The 21,337-nt window shown below is 42.0% G+C and overlaps 1 protein-coding gene across 3 annotated transcripts in view; it reads left to right on the plus strand.

Annotated features, from left to right (window-relative positions):
* The window catches only part of PAK5 (p21 (RAC1) activated kinase 5), a 283,759-nt gene that overhangs the window by 255,463 nt on the left and 6,959 nt on the right, over positions 1–21,337 (plus strand). For all 3 annotated transcript variants that reach the window (XM_059406547.1, XM_059406546.1, XM_059406548.1), the window contains 3 exons: positions 3,327–3,818; positions 5,926–6,059; positions 10,038–10,164. In XM_059406547.1, the coding sequence (XP_059262530.1) occupies positions 3,327–3,818; positions 5,926–6,059; positions 10,038–10,164 (753 nt within the window). The remainder of the gene's footprint in view (positions 1–3,326; positions 3,819–5,925; positions 6,060–10,037; positions 10,165–21,337) is intronic.

Here is a 21,337-nt window from a genome sequence, read left to right on the forward strand (position 1 = left end):
AGTGGAGCCACGATATCTTTCTTGGTCCCAGAAGGCACTGGCTGTCACTTCCACTGTATTCTTTTGATCCCACAGAGGAGCCTAATATGGTGTAGGAGGAGACGACACAAGGATCCTCAGACCCCATCTTGGATGGAGGCTGATTGCCACACTTCATGAGCTTACCCCTGCCCTGCTACTCCTCAGAACATTAAATGGCCTGTTGCTCAGGCCAAAATCCTGGGAGTCATCTTTGATTCTTTCACATTTTAATCCAATCCACCAAAAATCGTGCCAGCTCTATCTTCAGATCCTACCATAGGCCCCAGCATTTCTTATCCCAACTAGAGGACCCTCTCTAATCTCAACTCACATTGACCACAACAAGCTAACTGACATCCCTGTTTCTACCTTTGCCCCAAAGGTCTCTTCTCCTCTAGCACCCAGAGATCAACATCAAGCTCATATCTCTCCTCTCTTCTCAGCAAACTGTAGTGGTTCCCACTTTAATCAGAGTGACTACCAGTGCCCTTGCAATGACCTACATGATCATCCCTCTGGCTTCTTTTCTGGCCATCGTTCATACCAGAAGAGTCCCTATGCTGTTTATGAAGCCTGTATTTGCCTAGAATCCTGTGTGTGCCCTCTGCCCAGATGACCCCTCTCCTATTCCCTCGAGTCAGCCAGATTTCTACTCATTCATCTTAAATCTTTTCCTCTATTTCCCTTCATATCTTTATTACTACTGGACTGCATACTATACACTTACTGGTTTTCTTGGTTATTATATGTCTCCTTCTCTAGAATATAAACCCCATGAGGGCACAAATACCATCCATTTTTATTATCGCTGGACCTTCCTGTGGAACCTGAAATGATGCCTAGCACATAATAGTAGCTCAAGGATTAATTTGTGGACTAAATGAATTAATGAATGTACTACATAGGAACAATGGGCTTATTTGGAAAGATACCACCCAATAGAACTTTCTGCAGTGGTGGAAGTGTTGTGTATCTATGCTTTCAATGTGATGCCTATTAGATACTTAAAATGTGATTAATGTGACTGAGGACCCAAATTTTTATTTTAGTTTTATTTTTTTATTTATTTCATGTTGCCAGTAGCTACCATATTAGAGTAGATCTAGATCCTTGGGGTGGATGGGGCATGGAGACATGTCCATGTCATTTCATGTACATCCCAGTAGAGCTGTAGAAACTTCCTAGGGTACTGTGTTAATAAGGAGCCTGAAGTCCAGTCAAAAATCTTTTCGAGCACCTTCTGTGTACTCAGCACCGTGTTGTCATCAGGATATCACACAGGAGTGCAGTGATTGATTAGTGCCTTAGTCCTGGGCAAAGAGGTGAATGTGTTATAATGTGGTATATTTACCATATGTCACCTTAGTTGTTCCAGAGCTAGTCAGAGGTCCTTCTTGATCCCTCCCAGGGAGTGATTGCTGGAATGTACACCTAGTGTCCTATAAACCCCTCACTTGACTCCTCCCATCCCTGCTTTGCCTGCCCTCCCTATTCTCCTCTGAGTTCCCTCAATCCAGTCTTCATAACTAGAGTAGAATGTTTTCTGCCGGAATCCTTTCGAGGAATGACCAAATTGGCTTTCACACACATGCTCCTGCAAATTTTGGCTAGTCTCAACTATATTTCCACTTATTTGATGAGAACATTGCATGTGTTTACCATATAGTCCATACTGAAAAGCTGCTTAGCACAGGGAGTCATATTTTCCCTTTTACCTATACCTGCTAGGTGATGTGTATGGCCCTTACTCCCCTCTAGTATATGAGTTCAAAGGCATGGGGAAAGCATTCTACCCCCGAGATTTCTCACTGAAGACTAACATCCTTGAATGACAGATGGGATCTCTTATTCCTAAAAAAGAAAATAGGGTCCAAACACCAAATAACACCTTGGATAAGGCACATTTTAACTAAAACTTCCCTGTGCTTCACCTGAGTGGAGAAGGTCCTTTCCTAGGAGCAGTGGGTACAGTTGGTGCCCCAACCTTTTCCCTTCATACACCTATTATTTCTGTCTTCCAACATTGCTTTTCTTTGTCTAAGGTGGTAGTTCTCTGGCAAGAGCAATTTTGCCCATATTTTGGGGACATTTAGCAACGTCTCAAGCAATGTGTTTGGTCCTAACTGGCAGAAGTGGCTGCTACTGGCATCTAGTGGGTAGAGTCCAGGGATGATGCTGAACATCCAGGACACACAGGGATGTCACCAACATCAGAGAATTATCTGGACCCCAGAATTAATGGTACCAAGATTGAGAAATTCTGTCACTACCCTCTGGAGCCTGCTCAGCCCAGGACATGGGAAGTCAGAAGTGCCAGGATATTAATATTCATGGAAGTAGGTATTAAACAATGTTTTGAAGGGAGGCAGTTCATAAATACCCCAGCTCTTGGCCCCTCAGATGGGACAGCTCCAAGGTACATGCTTAACATAGTCTCCCAGAGTGGTTGCTTACCTGGTAGAATTCGGTTCCAGTTGCTTGACTGGTGACGTGCTGTGTGTGTTAGGGTTCACCAGAGAGATAACCAGTAAGGGAATGTGTATGTGTACACAGAGTCTTTCCTCTGGGGATGACATTAATCCTTCCACTTAAAGCCTTCAACTGATGGGATGCAGCCTACCCACATTATGGAAGATAATCTGCTTTGCTCAAAATCTACTGATTTAAATGTTAAGCACATCTTAAAAAAGTAAATAAATACTTTCACTGTAATATCTAGACTAGTTTTTGACCAAATAACCAGATGCCATAGCCTCACCAAGATAACACATAAAAATTAGCCATCACACTCAATGACTCACACCGTTCATTGGTTTTCCCCTTCTGTGTCTTCACTTCATAACTCCTGGAATCACCTTCCACTACTTGCATTTAAATTCAGGCCTCATAGTCTGCTTCTGGGGATTTTTTTTAAGATTTTATTTTATTTTATTTTATTTTTATTTGACAGGGAGAGTACAAACAGAGGGAGCAGTAGAGGGAGAACTTGATGCAGGACCTGATTCTAGGACCTTGGGATCATGACCTGAGCCCAAGGCTGATGCTTAATCACTTAACCAACTGAGCTACCCAGGCATCCATGCTTCTGGATTTTTTGTAGGGAAAGGAGAAAAGAGTGGCTGGATGGGCAGGTTGTAGGGTAGGTAAAAGGTCTAGAAGCAAGAGCAAGCTTGGTCCTCACAAGGCAAGCATCACCCACAACCACCTCGTGTACGGTGCTCTTCAGTCAGGCCAGCTGTGGCTTGGCTCACTGTGGCATTCAGATCTAGCATGTGAATCCTCTCCATCTGTGTCTGTCTTCCCAGGTGGATTACGATCGAGCACAGATGGTCCTCAGCCCTCCGCTGTCAGGGTCTGACACCTACCCCAGGGGCCCCGCCAAACTACCTCAAAGTCAAAGCAAAGCAGGCTATTCCTCAAGCAGCCACCAGTACCCATCTGGGTACCACAAGGCCACCCTGTACCACCACCCCTCCCTGCAGACCAGTTCCCAGTACATCTCCACGGCTTCTTACCTGAGCTCCCTGAGTATCTCATCCAGCACCTACCCCCCACCCAGCTGGGGCTCCTCTTCAGACCAGCAGCCCTCCAGGGTGTCCCACGAACAGTTTCGGGCTGCTCTACAGCTGGTGGTAAGCCCAGGAGACCCCAGGGAATATTTGGACAACTTTATCAAGATCGGAGAAGGGTCAACCGGCATCGTGTGCATTGCAACCGAGAAACATACAGGGAAACAAGTCGCCGTGAAGAAGATGGACCTCCGGAAGCAACAGAGGCGAGAACTGCTTTTTAATGAGGTAGTTGGTGTGTTCGGATCACTCTTTCTCTCCTATTTAACATTTACTTCCCATTTCAAAAATATTACCTCAGAAAGCACTGAAAATATAAATACAAAGATCACACTCCCATAATCCTTTCTTCTGGTCTTTGTCTCTGCGGGTATGGTTCTCTAAAGTGCTTCATGTGGATCAGCCACCATGACCTTGGCTTGATTCAAACAACCAACCTGTGAGACAGAAAGATGGTACCGCCATGGCCACGATGAAATTTGGACTCAGATAGGTGAAGTGGCTAGCCCAGGGTCACACAGCAGGTCAATGGCATAGCTGGGATTTGAATTCTAGCAGATTCCAAAGACTCATCTTACACTATCCACATGGGTGTATATACATGTTTGTGATACCATGTTTGCCCTTTCTAGCCATTTTTTCCCCCTAAATCTCAGTAAACAGAGGTTAGTTTACCAGTGGATTACCACTCTTTCGGAACTTTAAGATACATGCAATAATGAATTCTTCCTGTGGAGAATAGCGAAAATATAGAAAATGTCCCATAATTTCACAACCAAGAAATAGCCCACATTAATATTTCTGGATTTCCTTTCTGTATTTTTTTCTCTTTAGAAAAAGTAATATACAATACCAACTCCCAGAAAGTTCTTAACAATGAAGACCCTCACTGATGGTCCTATCTCATTCTCCCTAGCACTGGATACTTGTCAAATTATCTGTTAATCTGATAGACATGAGTAAATCTTCCTGCTCTAATTAACGCTATTATTACTAGTGAGGGTGAAATTACTTGTATATGTTTTTAGACCATTTTTGTTTTATTAAACCCTATGTCATTTGCATGCTTTCCAATTAGGGTGGTAACATTTGTCTTATTGATAAGTGAGAGCTCTTGATATATTAAGGAATTAACCCTTTTCTATGTATTTGTTGAACATATTTTTCCAGTTCATTTGCCTTTTACACTTATTACTTGAAAGTTCTAAAATGCACATAGGAGGAAAAACATGAATACCTATGTCTAGGGACATAAAATATTTTGGAGTAATATTCCTCTATTGATTTTATGAACCTTTAGGGAAGAGAGATGAGCTTCCGTGGATGGAAAATCTAGGTCTTAAAGATAGCAAGTCAGGATTCCAATGTTAGATAATATGTCAGTCTCTAGCAAAGGATGGACCACACACATATCCTAAAAGACATTATAAAAATGCAATCAAGAATGACTTTGAATTCCTCTTCTATGGAGGCTCACATGAATCCACACATGGCTTCAACCCCCATGGGTGTTCATTTTCTCATTGTGTTCCACATCGCAGAGAGAGCCCCAGGTGAGTGGGCTTCAGCTTGTCACTTCCACGACACCGATTTCTGGAACTTATTTCCAAATCACAGTGCCAGAACAGCCAGGACAACATAATGTAGATAATTTTGTAATTTATTAATTAACATTAAATCTGAAAATGTCACCAGAAGCAGCCGCGGGTCAATAATTCTTGAAAGCTCTCTCTGGTAAGTTCAAGTTAACCTTGTATATGCCTGAGTCATGTTTGCTTTTACCTTCAAGACCTGTCCTTTGTATTCAGCCCAAACCTCTCTCACACTCAGCCCAGACCTCCTCCCAAGATGTTAAGTTAGCCTCATGTGGCCCTACTCCTGCTGTTCATTTCATTCACTTGTGAAGACCTACTCTTCATTTGCCATTTAGAGTTGGTGACTTTTGCCAGGTTAAACAATGGTAGAGTATGAACAGTGCATTCTAAAGGAGACCCTTAGGAATATCTGTCATACCCTCCCCCCCCCCCAATGCAAACAGTCAACAAAACTCCCTCTTGTAAGTACAAACCTTGCCAGGGTTCTCCCTGTTTTCACTTTCATTATCCCCAAACCTAGCGTCTGATTGCACTATCATTTTCTCTAAATTGACTAACTGGTTCCTTTCATTATTGCTAGCTACCCTCAAACCTGTCTTTTTGTCTATTGTAGACTCCTGAATAAATCCCCCCATCAATATTTCTTAATCAGTTATACTCACAGCACAGTTGGGGCCATAAGAGAACAGAAAGCCAAATCTCACCATCACAAGTCAAAAAGCATCTTTCCATTTGCCCAGGTTGTGATAATGCGGGATTACCACCATGACAACGTGGTTGACATGTACAACAGCTACCTTGTCGGCGATGAGCTCTGGGTGGTCATGGAATTTCTAGAAGGCGGTGCCTTGACAGACATTGTCACTCATACCAGGTATGTCTCTTCATTCTCCAGACAAATAATTCCAAATGCTTATTATTTCTTATGCAGGGTAAGCCCTCAATGACTATTTTTACAAACTCTTTATAAATTGGAAGCCCTTTGAAGTCAGGGAGTATGACGACCCTTTTTTTTTTAATTCCCTAAATGCCTATTGTAATATCACGTATGTTTAGTTCATGCATTCAGTTAACATTCTCCTTGTCCTCCAGAAGTTCATTAACACCTAATGATTTTAAGTCAGCAAACTGATGACAAAGGACTTTCGGTGCCAAACAACAGAATTTCCCATTCTTAGGTATTTTGCTAAAACTGAATTTTATTCTGAGTTGCTATGCTATTGCTCTGTAGTAATACCACCAAGGGTACCTGAGTGGGGAAGAGGCAGATGGAAGATGAGTCAAAGTTTTATGTTATAATAAGAAACCTACATAATTGAAATTCTTTGATTCTGTTTTTAAATAGTCTTGCAAGTAACAATGGTTAATTATCATTATTACCTCTGCTACTTGCTTCCCTGATGTGTCAGTTGTGGTCATTGAATTCAGTGTGTCTTGATCACCTTTTATGTGCCAGGCTCTTTTCTGGGTGCTGGGGACGCAAAAAATACAAACAATTAAAGTCTCAAATATATTCCTTCAAGGATGTCACAAGTTAGAAATAAATATATTATAATATTTGAGCAGTAGTAGAAAGATATATTGAAGTAGCAAAGAATACCTGAGTATCTCTAACAGGGAAAATAAAGAAAGATTTCCAGTGTAAGGGGTTAACCAAGATGAGTTTTGAGAGTTGCATAGGAGTTTTCTAAGAAAGCAAGTGGGAGGAAATGGGCGTTGAAGGCAGACAAAATATGTGCTAAGACAGTGTTCTTCAGGTTTTAATACGCATACAAATGACCTGTGGTTCTTAGTAAAATGCAGATCCTGATTCAATAGAAGAGGGCATGAGATTCTACTCTAACAAGCTCCCAGATGATGCCAATCCTCCATGTTCATGGACCACAATGGAGAAGCGAGGTTCTAAGGAACAGACATATTAAAAAACAAACAAACAAACAAACAAATGTTACATTTGGGAAACTTTATAAATTTGCTCTTGGTAGTAAATAATGCTCCAAAGGGATAAGAGATGATTGTCAAGAAGGAAAGGCACAAGATGTTAGCTGATATCACCGAAATGGTGCCTAAACTGTAAGTGAATCTAGGTGAAAAATAGGGGGGAAGCAAGGTAGCAAGAAGGTATTGAGGGACACTGTGAGGGATAGAATATGCTGTTTCTCCCTAAAATCAGGCGGTGTTTCAATCATGACCTTCTACAGCTCTCAGTCTCAGTAGACCACCTAAAAACAAAAGAACATAAGGGAAGACACTGAAGGTTTATGACCAAAATTTCAGATGGCAGATCCCTGTTGGTAAACCCATAGGACCCAACCCTCCCCAAAGTGCATAAGATCATCTTAACTTATAGGAACAAATATACTGAAGAAACCTAAGCTTAAGACAAATGTGACTTGCATCTAAAGCAATTAATAAAAATATATCCAGAGGAGAGGATTTTTTTTTTCCTGCCCCAAAAAACTTCAGATAACTACACATGTCTCTCCAGAGCTCTCCTTTTTGTCACGGTTTTTTTCAGTTTTTATTGTGTGTCAGTGGGATCCACTTAAGAGCTAGCCTCTCTGGAATCCATTGTGTTCTCTAATCCTCTCCATCCAGTTTTGTCAATAATTTCCTGTTGAAGGCAGAGAGCTCCAGGGAGTGGAGAGAAGTTGTATGTCAAGGAACTCTTGAATATTTAGAACTTGAAATCCTTTGAATCTTAAGTTTAGAATTTAATTCTTGAGTTATTTGGAGAGATTTTCCTATAGTAGATATTCAATAAAGGCTTTACTGAATGATTGATTGATTAATAAAATAACCCCTTGCTACTCAAAGTGTGGTCTGGAGAATAGCAGTATCAGCATCACCTAGAAGCTTGTTAGCAATGCAGAATCTCGGGCTCTACCCGGACTGACCATACACAAGGTAGCCAGGTACTCAGGCATTTCCTATGGTTACCAATGTTTTAGCCCTACCTAGCATCTTGTTAAATTATATCCTACTGATTTCCAGGAACAGAGGGTTCTAGAAGGCAAGGGAAAGTGCCGAACACTTCAAACATTAACTCCTGTAACCTCTAAGAAACAGAGCCAGGATTTGAGTTTGGATTTGATTCCAGTACTGAGGCATCTTTAATCCCAATTCAGGCTTCCTCTCTGCAGAAGTAGGAAAGCGCAGTCTTTCTACAGTGGGTCTTATGCATTTCAAAGCCACTGAATTCAGAATCAGTACTACTTGTCACATATGCCAATTAAAGGTGATTTTTTTAGTCACTGATAGGGGCTCAGATTCCATTAACTTTTGTTGTTGCTGACCTGTAAACTATCTTAATGTCTGCTTCAAATAACTGGAATCCCATGAAATCCTAGAAAAATCAATTTCATTGAAAAAAGTGATTCCTGCTTCTGAATTATTTTTAAAGTATATTTGAGCTCATCCCTGCTGATGATGCTCTAAGTCTCCAAGGGTTCTATGGTGGGCAGACATTAGCCATTTTTTTCACAGTCCAGCACAATGACCAACCCATTCACACAAAACCAAGAGCACAGAAGTCTCTCAGACAGGAACATTTTCTTCTTGCCTGCCGTAGTAGGAGAATGAGGCATTGCTGGAAGAAGCGTCTTCGAAGAGAAAGGGTACCCATTCTCTTTACACCTTTGACCTCCTAATTGGCCACCTCCTTGGATTTTACTTTGGACTCTTAATTTTACTCAGACATAGTTTGCTGGCATCAATAAGACTGACACATATTCAGGGCCATCCATTTCCTTGTCCTGTTGAGTTATGAGTTCCCTGGGGTGATTTTCCAAGGCTGTCCTTGAATTTGGACTCTCGTCAGTTACACCCTCTGTCCCTCCTGACAGTCTCCTCTGTTAGCATGACTGTTTTAGGAGATCTTTCACATTTGCTATCTGCCTTGAGCCTCACACTGTTTCTGTGAGAGGGAAGTTTTATACCCAGATGAGTTAGGCCTCTGGGGCTTATTTTGATGGTACTGATGATGTCCAAGTAATTCTTCCCACATAGGTTCTTCATGGCTGAAAATCCATTCATATGAGTTGCATATGATATAGTGGGGACATTGGAAAAGCATGGGTCTGAACTCAAGAAGAGGTGGAGCTGCATTCATAATCTGGTCACTTTCTTAACTGGGTTAACTTGGGCAGGTCACTTGACCTCAGTCTCTTCTGAAGCCAGAACCCTTCTTCAGAAGGGTGCAGCCGTGAAATGTGGGAGCACATATCCAACACTGTGCTTTCTTTTCTCATTCCTAAGGTCAGTTTCTCCAAGAATCATCCAGTCACGCTTAGTTATTAGTAACTAAGTCCAGTTTCCTTCTTAATGGACCTAGGGCAACAGGAATCTTCAGCTCCTGGAGGCAAGGGATCTTAGCGATCCAAAGACCATGTTGTCCAAGTCCAGCTTTAAAGGGAACTGTTGGTGTCTTCATTTCCAAGATGAGGAGAAAATAGACCTGAGGAAGTTAAAAAGCCTTGCTCAAGCTCAGCTATCAGGCATACTTGGAATCTTGGCTCTATGCAGTGCAGTCTCTCTGTAGAACCCTGGAGGTTTATCAATACCTAAGAAATTACCCATGAGAGTCTAAGGAAGTACATTTGCATTAATGACCCAAAAGCCAGCAAATAAACCATTTCCTTTGGCTTATATTTGGCCTCTGTCATCCTCACTGCCAAACCTTAGGTTCTAGGAGTCAGATTCCAAGACTTCTTTGTGCTTGCCTGTAGATTTTCCAGACATGGGCTAGAGAGCATAGACTGGTTCACTAGACCCCAAGGGAGCTGACTCTCTTGATCATTTCAAAGATGTTCTCAAACCTGTCTTTGCTCCTTAAATGTTATTTCCTTTCCAGAATGAATGAAGAACAGATAGCTACCGTCTGTCTATCAGTTCTAAGAGCTCTCTCCTACCTTCACAATCAAGGAGTGATTCACAGGGACATAAAGAGTGACTCCATCCTCCTGACAAGTGATGGCCGGGTAAGATTTCCTGTTTGGCCTCTCCATAGTTTAGCTTGCGACTTTGTCTGTCATGGGCATTATCCCCCTAAGAGCCCTTTCATCTCCCTGGTCACAGTCACCCACTGCCCTTCCCAGCAAGCTTACCAAAAAGGAAATTACCATCCTCTGTGTCATCCTATTAGTCAGGATTATCTGTGATCTGAATTTGATGGATGACTTCCTACTTTAACAATGAGGGTAGGAAGGGATAGAAACTATGGAAATTTCTTTCCATTTTCTTCTATGTTCTTATTTTTGTTGGAGGAAAAGAGATGAATTTTCTGGGGTTTTGTCCACCCTTTTTGTGGAGTTGTGCATGTCTGCAGTATCTCTCAGAGTTCCTGCAGGAAAGAGAAGGCAAACTCCAGTGGACAGCTTGAGGAGAGTTTAATAAAGGTGTGGGCAGAGGTAGACAAGTCCGAAGGAGGAGTACATGACGATTCATGTGGCATTCTAGAATAGTGTGCCACTCTTACTGCCTCATGCCTGAGGAGGGGAGGCCAGGACCTGGCTACTGAAATTTGAAAACAAAGATTATTATATGAAGAGGGATGCCTGGCAGGAACTCTGATCTTCAGTGGAAGATGGCCACAGTGGAGCTATATGATGGGAGCTGGGAGGATCAATATCTGAACTCCCTCAGTTCTTTCCTTCCAGTGTCCTATTGGTACTTCCCATTGGTCGAACCCAATCAGAAGCTATCAGTGGGGTCAACACAGGTTGGCGTCCCAGGAGTCAGAGGGGAGGAGAATAGATCTGGAAAGGCAAACGAAAGATATCCATCAACCCAACTTATCCCTAAGCCCAGACTGCTGCATTTCCCATCCCCACAGCTAGCTCAAGGGAGTCTGCGGAAACTCATCAGCCACACCAGGCTACAAAGAATATAGACTACAGTAGCCAAGGAAAGAATGAGTTGGCATTTCAAAGCAGTCTTAGTTAGACGGTAGAGTTTTGAAGCATAGATTTTTATCATCTAGGCCCTTTTAATCTCCTAGAAACTCCCACCACAGGTAATGGCACTGGCGTGCAGGGAGCCAGTTGTCCCATTAGTACACCTGTCCTTTACAACCCAGCAATCTCAGCCATCTGGGAAATGTTCACATCACAGCAGAACTGCCCAGGAACAATCCGAGGGCAGCTAAAAGAAATTCTTCCCAACACTTCAGCTTTTTTTCTGTTTTAAAGAGATTGTCAATTCTACTGTGGAAAATGCAAGAAATTCAGAAAAGTATAAAGGACAAAATAAAGATCACCCTTAATGCATTTCCCATTCTCCCCATATTTCCCTGTACATGTACTTGCAAACTTGGGATTATTTTTAATGGGTAGTTTAAGTCCTGCTTTTTGCATTACTCAGGCTGATTTTTTTTTTTTTTTTTTTTTTTAGAAAGAGGGTATGGGAGGGTGCATTAGTCAGTTCTTGCTACGTAACAAACCACTCTACACTCAGTGGCTTAAAAGGACAATCACGTATTTGCTCACAGTTCTGTGAGTCAGCATTTGGACTGTCCTCCTGGAACAGCTTGTCTCTACTCCATGGCCATCAGCTGAGCTCACTTTTCATTTGTTGTCAGCCTTCTGTTGATGGTCTCATTCATTTGCCCAGAGCTTTGTCATGGGTCCCCCATCTCCCAGAAGATTCTCCCAGACTTATTCCCATGGTGCCTATGGCAAGGTTACTCAGATCAGCAAGAGAGGCAAGCTCCATGGCACGCTTTTGAACCCTATCCTTAAATCTTGTTTGCTAATGTCCATTTTGGCCAAAGTGAGTCGCACAGCCAAGCCTAGATGCAAGGGATGGGAAGATGGATTCCACCTCTTGATGAGAGAAGATGCAGAGTCACATTGCAAAGGGATGTAGGTATAGGAAGGGGAAGGATATGTGGCCATGTTGCACAATTTCCTAAAGTGTGGGGGAGCTGTGAGAAAAGTCTGGGACCTTCCCCTGGCCTGAGTCAAGAGAGTACTTAAACAAGGTTCCATGACTTTGGAACATAATTCACAAAGCACTGAACTGATCCGCAAATGGGTCCTGGGGACTACTGATGCTTACAGGAAAAAAAGAAAAAGAAAAAAGCAGAATGGTTTCAAGCAGGCTTTTCCCCTTCCTAGAGATTGATGACAAAAGCTTTCTTGCTACAAGCACATGTCAGATGGCAATATCAGACATGAGACTAAGATAATTCATTGTTTAATCAGCTCAAAGATCTCCCCTTCCCACAGTACACAGGTTATTAAAATCATTCAGTGTCATTCTCAAGGGCAGAACCTATGCTCCACACACTTCTTGAATTTCCATGTACCCAGCAAAGAGCTCCCAAGGACTGGCACATGGTGAATGCTTTTAGCCTTACTGGTTTGTTCACTCACTCCTTCCGTAAATATTCCCTAAATGTCTACTGCTTTCCAGAGACAGTTGTAGGTCCTAAGGATAAAAACAGCAAAACCACTACTTACATTAAGCTTATTTGGGGCATGGAGGTGGGATAAATACACAAAATCACTCTAGACAGGTGGTGATAAGCACTAAGTTTTCCATAATTAATTTAAGCAGAGTAAGAATATGGTAGAAAGTGATAGAGGATGGGATCAGAGAAGGCCCCTCTGAGGTGGTGATACTACAGCAGAGACTGCGTGGGTCCTATGGCTGTCAGGGTTGAGAATGTTCCAGAAGAGGGAGCAAGCAGCATGTTGAGTAGATCCTATGGGTCTTAGGTATGTGTCCCAGAGTATGCTCTTTCACATTTCAGAACAACATACCATGTTGATTCCATTGGGCTTCTTCAGTTTCTATAGAGAAAGGAAACTTTTTTTTTTTTTTTTTGAGAATGCGAGTGAAGACCTAATGTGAACACTTCAAGATTTGAACTAATTTATTTGTACCAATTTATTAGAGTCTGAAGTTTTACATTGGAGAAAGCACCCTCATTTTTTTTATTGTCATTGTAACAAATCACTCCAACACTTGGGGTCTTAAATCAAAAGTCATTTAGGATTTTTACATGGCTCTGAGGATTGGCTGGGCTCAGCTAGCCAGGACCACTCTGACTTGTAGTTAGATGATGCATCTGGAAGTCTTCCTCACTTACACGTGCTGGCTGGGGGCTGGGCACTCAGCTGAGCTGTCAACCAGAACACCCATGATGTGACCTCTCCGTATGGCCTTCCTCTCAGCATGGACGCTGGATTCCAAGAGCAAGGGTCCTAAGAAAACAAGGTTTATGACATAACCTTGAAGTCCCATAACGCCACATCCACTGTACTTTCAGTTCTTCCAGTTCAGGAGGAGGGAATTTAAAACCCTCCTCGGTGGGAAGAGGATTGACTCCTGTCGTCAAAGGAGCTCATGGGCTGGGGCATAATATTGCTGGCTTTTTCTGGAAAATGTTATCTGTCACACAAGCTATAATGAGTTTTCTTGTTGTTGAGAGATGTGCAGCATCATTAACCCTTAGAGAAATACAAATTAAAACTAGCAGATATCACTTCACATCTATCCGAATGGCTAAAGTGAAAAGTAGCGATAATACCACTTATCCACACACTACTGGTGGGAGTGTGGAACAGTACAGCCTCTCCGAAATATGAGTCCTTTCAGAACTAAAAATTGCATGTGACCAGTAATTGCCTTCTTAGGCATATATTCCAGAAACATGGAAACTTATTTTCACACATAAACTTGCACATATATGTTTGTAGCAGTTTCATTTATTATAGCTTGGACCTAGAAACTACCTGAGTGTCCTTCCAAGGGTTAGTGGTTACACAAACTGTGATGTGTTTATACCATGGAACACCAGGCAAAAACAAAAACAAAAACAAAGAAGAAGAAGAAGAAACCAGTGATACAATAAGCACTTAGATGAAGGAATTGTGCTGAGTGGGAAAAAGCCAATCTCAAAAAGATGCATTTCACATACTTCCATTTATATAACATTTGTGAAATAGCATAATTATAGAAATGCAGGGAAGATTAGTGGTTGCAGGGGTGAAAGACTGCAGGGTGACTGTAAAGGGGTAGCCCGAGGAGTCTTATGGTGATGGGACAATTGAGTACCATTTTTTAAATTAATTAATTTATTTTAGAGAGCATGTGAAAGCAAGGGGAGAGACAGAAGAAGAGAGAGAGAATCTCAAGTGGACTCCCCACTGAGTGCAAAGCTAGATACATGGCTGAGGCTTACAACCCTGAGATCATGACCTGAACTGAAATCGAGAGTTGGATGTTTAATCAACTGAGACACCCATATGTTCCAAGGGGCAATTGGGTACCTTTACAGTGTTGTTGGTTACTCAAGGCTACAATTGCAATTGCAAAGTATATACACACTTAAACACTACATACATAAATGAGTTCATGTACAAATGAATAAACCTGAACAATGTCTATGGGATGTACCAACATTAGTTTCTTGGTGTTGATATTGTACTATAGTTTTACAAGATGCCAACATTAGGAAGGACTGGGTACACATTGCTTTGCAACTTCCTATGGATCTACAGTTATTTTAAAATAAAAAACTAAAAGAGACAGTGAATTGCTTAAGTTTGTTTCAAAGGATAAATCTCTGGGGTGCCTGGGTAACTTCGGTGGTTAAGCATCTGAGTCTCGATCTCAGGGTCATGAGTTAGTTTGAGCCCAACACTGGGCTCCATGCTGGAGGTGGACCCTACTTTAAAAAGGAAAAAATAAAAAAAAAAGGATACATCCTTTTTGGCCTCTAAAAAAGACTAGAAGGGAAATTGTGAAGCTTCAATATAAATGATAGCTAATGAGTCACTAATTTGTATTAAGCAGGGGGGGATATGGTATTTGGATTTGAAAGGGAAAATAAATAGCATATCACAGGTGGTTGCAAGAATTGCATGAAATAATTTGTGTAAAACCATCAAAAGTAAACCAGGTCCAACACAGAAGCTCAAAAAGGGTGATCCCCCCCCACCCTGGAACTTAAGGGTGGAATAAATTCATTAACAATTGTTTTTTGGCCTGAGGCTTACATTTGAGATATGATACTTAGGAGCCACTTCACAGGGATTGATTTAACTTTTACCAAATTCACCAGCTACAATGGAATTCAAACCCCTGACCTATTAATCCCAGTGCCTATTTTGAAAAGGGACATACACAGTGATTTTTATAGTCCCCCCCCCTTTTTTTTAACTAAAAATTTATTGCCACAATTTAAGAATCAGGAGATGTCACAGAAAATTTCAGATTCCCATCTTCCTTTAAAAAAAAAAAAAAAATCAAAGTATCTGACAATGCTGTGCCTGCCTTCACACATGGCAGTCCCGGCGGTGGTGTGCTCAGGGTGACTGGTGTTTAAGCCGATGCTGTTGCTACCGCATCTTCACCAGACTTCCTCAACTCGCTCCCCCTCCCAGTGCCACCCCTAGCAGCTCTTTTCCTGGAAACTTTCTCCAGCCTCTGTGGTCTGGTCTCCCAGTCCAGAACCCAGGCTAGAAATTCCAGGGAATTAACGTTCACCCTCCCTTGGGGCAGCCCAGGATCACCTGATGGAAGCTGGGGTATAAACACCCCAGCTGCCTTGCCCTTGGGTAGACATGTTCTACCCAATCTCCCGGACTTCCTCGTCATGAGTAAGCTCTGGTTCCCACATTGCTGGGGACTGGCTGCCTTCCCTGCCTACTTCACTACCAGTGTTTTATGTATCTCCCCAATAAATGACTTGCACTTGTCTTGTGATGTGCTCAGAGGGAGAGGGGACTAAACCAACGTACTGCACAGGTGCAGTGTAATGTGTGTGCACTCTCTTCTTTCACAGGATTGCAAACCAAGGTAAAGGATAGCTATGGGGCCATAGAAGGCAACTAGGGCCTTGAGACTGTTCCACACCCCCTTTCCTGGGCCCTGACAGCCAGGACAGTGTCTCTTCACCGAAGACATGTACGCCTAGTTTTTCATAGTCTCCACCTGGCCTGTTAAATTTGTCTTTTGGCACCTTTAGGCATTTGAGTGTTTTTGTGTCTCGAATACGTAGAGTTCTACAGTTAGAAGAAGACCTGAAGATTATCTCCCAGAAGCTGTTCATAAATGAAGAGAGACGTGAGCATATTACACAGCATGCGTAAATTGATTCCTTTACCACAGCATCTGAGATATTCCCAGACTCTAGGCCTCTTCCTTTCCCTGCAAGAAGCACAGACTGAGAAGTCAAGAGACTGTGTCTGAGTCCTCCTCTCTATTGCCTTCCTGTTGTTGTAGTCTTGGGCAAGTTCCCGCCCTGTCCCACTCCGTCAAACGGCAGAGAACTGGCTGAGGCCTCCGTATTGATCCAGCTTAGGTGCTCTGATGCCCTCCCTCTCCTCTTCAGCTTAGCAGTTGAAGAAGTGGGTCCAAAACTGGAGACCCCTTCATCAGTCTGGCCCCTTCTAGTACCTCTCTCCACTCCTTTGTCCCGGATCATTGCTCTTCTTAAAACAAATTTAAGAACTATAGCGAGCATGAAAACCAATGGGGTCTTTGGCTTAAAAACAAATTCCTGAGTCCACTCACCAGAGATTCTGATTCCAGGCAGCCTGGGTGATACCCAAAAGCCTGCATCCCTTTCAAGTTCCCAGAAAATGCCAGTGCTACCCACTGTGAGTATCACTGCCTTAAAAGAAGCATCCAGAAACCAGGCACAAACGGATCCATCTTTTTGCCTTAGCAAAAACCTGGAGCAGAAGCATGAATTCTTCAGAGTGTAGGCAGTTTACAAAATGAGGGTTTTACCCTCTCTCTAAAACCTCTAGCTATTTTGTGGGTAGACTCTCCCTGCCTTCTCCTCCTCCAGCCATGGTTTTGTGCAACCCCTGATTCCTAGCCAGGACCGGCTGAGATGACTAGGATTTCAGCTTTAAAGAGCAGCTTTGAGCCCTAAGCTCTAGTTTCTCCTCTGGCCCCTGGGGAAGAAGCTGCATCACCTCCTTTTAAGGGACTAGCGGTGTGCTAGCTGCAATTCTCTTAGCCTAGCTGCATTAGTGAGACAAAGCATTTCCTAGTCTACCATGTTGTACCATTCTACGTGAAATAAGGCTCAGCTTAGAGTCTGTGTGATTTGCTTTGAAGATCTGCCTATGGTGCTTTATTGTACTCATTATTTGAGTTCTCATTATCTACTTGCAGATTGGTTTGGATGAGTATTGTGTGCAATTATGTTCTTCTGGAGAATTGTCTCTTTTATGTCCTTGGATGAGTAAAAAATTCATGTAAAAGGGCTTTCACGTCTACAGCGGAGGAACAGACCTAGCTTCCTGTGTTGAGTTTCAGTTTCTCAGCTTACATATTGTCAGGGAGATAATTATTAGTCTGGCAGATTTGGGGTCTTTTTTTCTGTCTGGAAAAAGAAAGCCGCACCAGAGGTATTGACATTAAAAACTGCCAACGTCAAAATGCTGATGCATTCACCTGCTTAGTTCAGGTTTTTTAAAACATTTTTTTTTTAAATGTTTTAGCGAATTTGTTCCTCCCCCACTGTCTGCATAGTAGGGTTACGAATTTACTCACATTAAAGCTTTGGAAATAACCACACACATGCACACACAATTATATTTTATCTGTTTCTTAAAACTGATCTAGACTTCTTCACGAAGCTCTACTGATTAAAACAAACAAACAAAGGCAACTCTTAATTTAATCTATTAAATTCAGTCTACTTAAGTAAACATTGTCTATTAAAGTTCAGCCACATTATGGTAAGCCTTAACTTTATAGCTTTAGAACCTCAGACTTTCAGATTTGGCCACCATCTACTTCCTCTTCTCATTTCCCACCCCTCTCTTTCTCAAGGACTCTGGGAGAATAAGGGACAAATGTTGCTTCTGAGAACTCAAGGTGACAGATGTAAGACTCATCTTCTTGTTCCTCTTTGGTCCCTGCCTTGGCATAACTGGCCTCTTCTGCTACCAGGACTGGTGACCACTGGTCCCACAGCTCTGGGCTTTTCAAAAGAGTGCCTCTGCTGCATGTCACAACTCCAGCCTCTTGGTTCAAGTCTTGAAAACCATCCTGAGGCTCCTCATGTCAACCATAGGCCTGTGCCAGGAATTTTTCCATTCCTTCATTGAGATCTGGAGGATCTTCTGGAACCCTGCACAAGAGACAGAGACCATGGAAGCCAATAGCACTGCCTCAAGTTCACTGCCACCCACTCTGTTGTGCCATCTCTCCCAGAGGCCACATTGGGCATAGCTACAGCTAATATTCAGCAAGCATTCATTAGTATGTCTATACCCATGATTAAAATATTGCAATATATTCATGCTTGTGGGTTAATAGCCACTGTTTCAAGTCATTGGAGTATCCCCCATTACAACAGCTCTTTACTGGGGTGCCCTTACCTCATTAAAGATGGTAAAGCTCATAGGATAATTCCAGGACACAGCTCAACTTCATTTCTAGACTCCAATTGATCTAGATGATTCCGGTTATTAAATATTTTTAATATTACCTCTGAACTCAGATGCATGTGGCTGTTCCTCACCCTTGTTTGTTTGGGGTTGTATGCTACTCAGGTATTTCTGAAGGTCACCGCCATCTGCTTGGGGTGCTGGAAGTGAAGTATAATAAAGAGTTGGGACCTAAATCAAATGACTTCTCTTTGTCTTCTCCTGCAAACAATCACAGGCTAAAAGGGATGGACTATAGGCTTTTTACTTCTGAATTGTAGACTCCTTTGACAGTAAAGAAACAAGGATTATGGACCAGCTACCATGGCCACAGAGCTCTCTTCTTTGTACCACATACGAAATCTATGATCTGACACATTAGGGTTTGATTCTCGATATGCCAAAGCAACTGAGTAAAGTATCTCTCCATTAAGCCAGTTTTCTCTAGCATTCCATCCGGAACAATCCAGTCTCTTCCCACTCCAACCCATACTACCACTAACCTTGGCCTGATTAGAGAGGAGATCATGAACAAGGAAATAGGAAAAGATACAATTGCCAAAGCATTACCTCCATTTCATCAGTGATCCAACTTTGAGTCTAGAAGCAGGTGTCTTCACTAAGTCAGTAATGGTTTCAGAAAGAGTACCAGTGTGTCTTCTACCACACGATTTGCTCTCATATGTATGTGTCATTATAAAATAAAATCAATCTAGTAATATGTGTTTTTTGGGTATCTACTATTTTCCCAGATTTTAAGGAACACAGTGAGGCTTCACAATTAGGAGGCAGAGCTTCTGCCTCTGAGGACTTTCATTTCTAGCCAAAGGGACAAAATCAGCATCAGAAAATAGTTCAAGATTGAATGAACATTAAATTCTCTCACATTTAAAGAGGAGAGATCAATATGGGTTCCTGAGAAAAATTCTGGAATAAGTGAGAAGTGACAAGGGCCTTGAAATATGAATTTCATTTTTTTGAATCAAGAGTTGAATATGCTTTCCCTCTAGGACTAGGAAGTAGACAGAGATGTTCCCCCCAAGTACTAGAATATGCAGTAATTCAAGAAAAGGAAAAATAAAATGTAAACATCTTGGGAAGGAAGAAGTAAAACTGTCTTTGTTTACAGATGATATAATCACCCATGTAGAAAATTCAAAAGAATTGACAAGAAAAACTAAAACTAGGGGCGCCTGGGTGGCTCAGTGGGTTAAGCTGCTGCCTTCGGCTCAGGTCATGATCTCAGGGTCCTGGGATCGAGCCCCGCATCGGGCTCTCCGCTCAGCGGGGAGCCTGCTTCCTCCTCTCTCTCTCTGCCTGCCTCTCTGCCTACTTGTGATCTCTCTGTCAAATAAATAAATTAAATCTTAAAAAAAAAAAAAAGAAAAAGAAAAAGAAAAACTAAAACTAATGACAGTTATAGCAAGGTTGAAGGATATATGGTTTTAGACCGAAGTTAGTCATTTTGCTATATGCTAGCAATGAAAGTGAATTTGAAATTATAAACACAATGCCACTCATACAAACACCCTAATATATTTAGGCATAAATTTAACAAATCATATACTAGATTTATTTCAGGGAAACTACATAAGTGTGAATGAAATCAAAGGACTAAATAAATGAAGAGATACTCAATGTTTGTGGATAAAAAGACTCAATATTCCCAAAAGGTCATTTCTTCCGAACTCAATCTATAGATTCAGTGCAATCCCAGTCAACATCCAGGCAAATAACTTTGTAGAAATTGACAAACTGATTCTAAAGTGTATGGGGAGAGACAAAAGACCAACACAATAGCCAAAACATACTAAAGAAGAACAAAGTCATCCAAGACTACCACTGCCTGACTTCAGGACTTATTAGAAAGCTACAGTTAGTCTACAGCCATACCACCCTGAACGCACCCGATCTCGAAAGCTAAGCAGGGTCAGGCCTGGTTAGTACTTGGATGGGAGAAAGCTACAGTCATTGAGACAGTCTAGTATTGGCAAAAGGAAAACAGATGGGCCAATGGCACCCAATAACCCAGAAGTAGACCCACATAAATAGAGTCAACTTATTTCTGACAAGGGAGCAAAGGCAATACAATGGAGCAAAGATGGTCTTTTCAACAAATAGTGCTGGAACAAGTGGACATCCATATCCAAAAAATTAATCCAGACACAGACTTTATACCTTTCATAAAAATTAACTCTATGTGGAAACACAGACTCAATGGAAGCACAGGCTGAGAAGGGAGGAGAGAGGTCTGCATTAACAATCCAGCAAGAGCATATAAAGACAAGAGGTGAGGGTTAAGACACAAACCCTCAGAAGCCCAGTCTTTAAGGTACAAGCAGCAAAGAAAGAGCCAGAGAAAAATGTTGAAAAAGTTCAGGGAGTTCTGAAGAGAATTAAGGGGAACTTGTGCCATAGAGACCATACGTTTAATCTATGGAAATTAACCTTCAAACACCCACTCTGAACCGTTGTTTTCATTGCATGTTTTCTATCACCACCAGGAACCCGAAGCCCCAGTCCTCTTCAGTGAACTTCATCTGAAGTTCAGACAAGCCATCATCAACAGAAGTCACAGCCCCCAGAAATAAACTGAATCCTGGTTTTCCAGAGTATATAAACCTGCAGGGAGCCTAGTGGTTCTTAAGGATAATCGTAAAAATTCGGTGCAAGGATTTTCAGTTTTGTTTTTGTTTTTTTCTCTCTGATGACATCTAGGATAAATAACATATATATACATGGGGACATTAGGATG

This window comes from Mustela nigripes, chromosome 7, assembly GCF_022355385.1.
Source record: "Mustela nigripes isolate SB6536 chromosome 7, MUSNIG.SB6536, whole genome shotgun sequence".
In the NCBI taxonomy this organism is placed as follows: Eukaryota; Metazoa; Chordata; class Mammalia; order Carnivora; family Mustelidae; genus Mustela; species Mustela nigripes.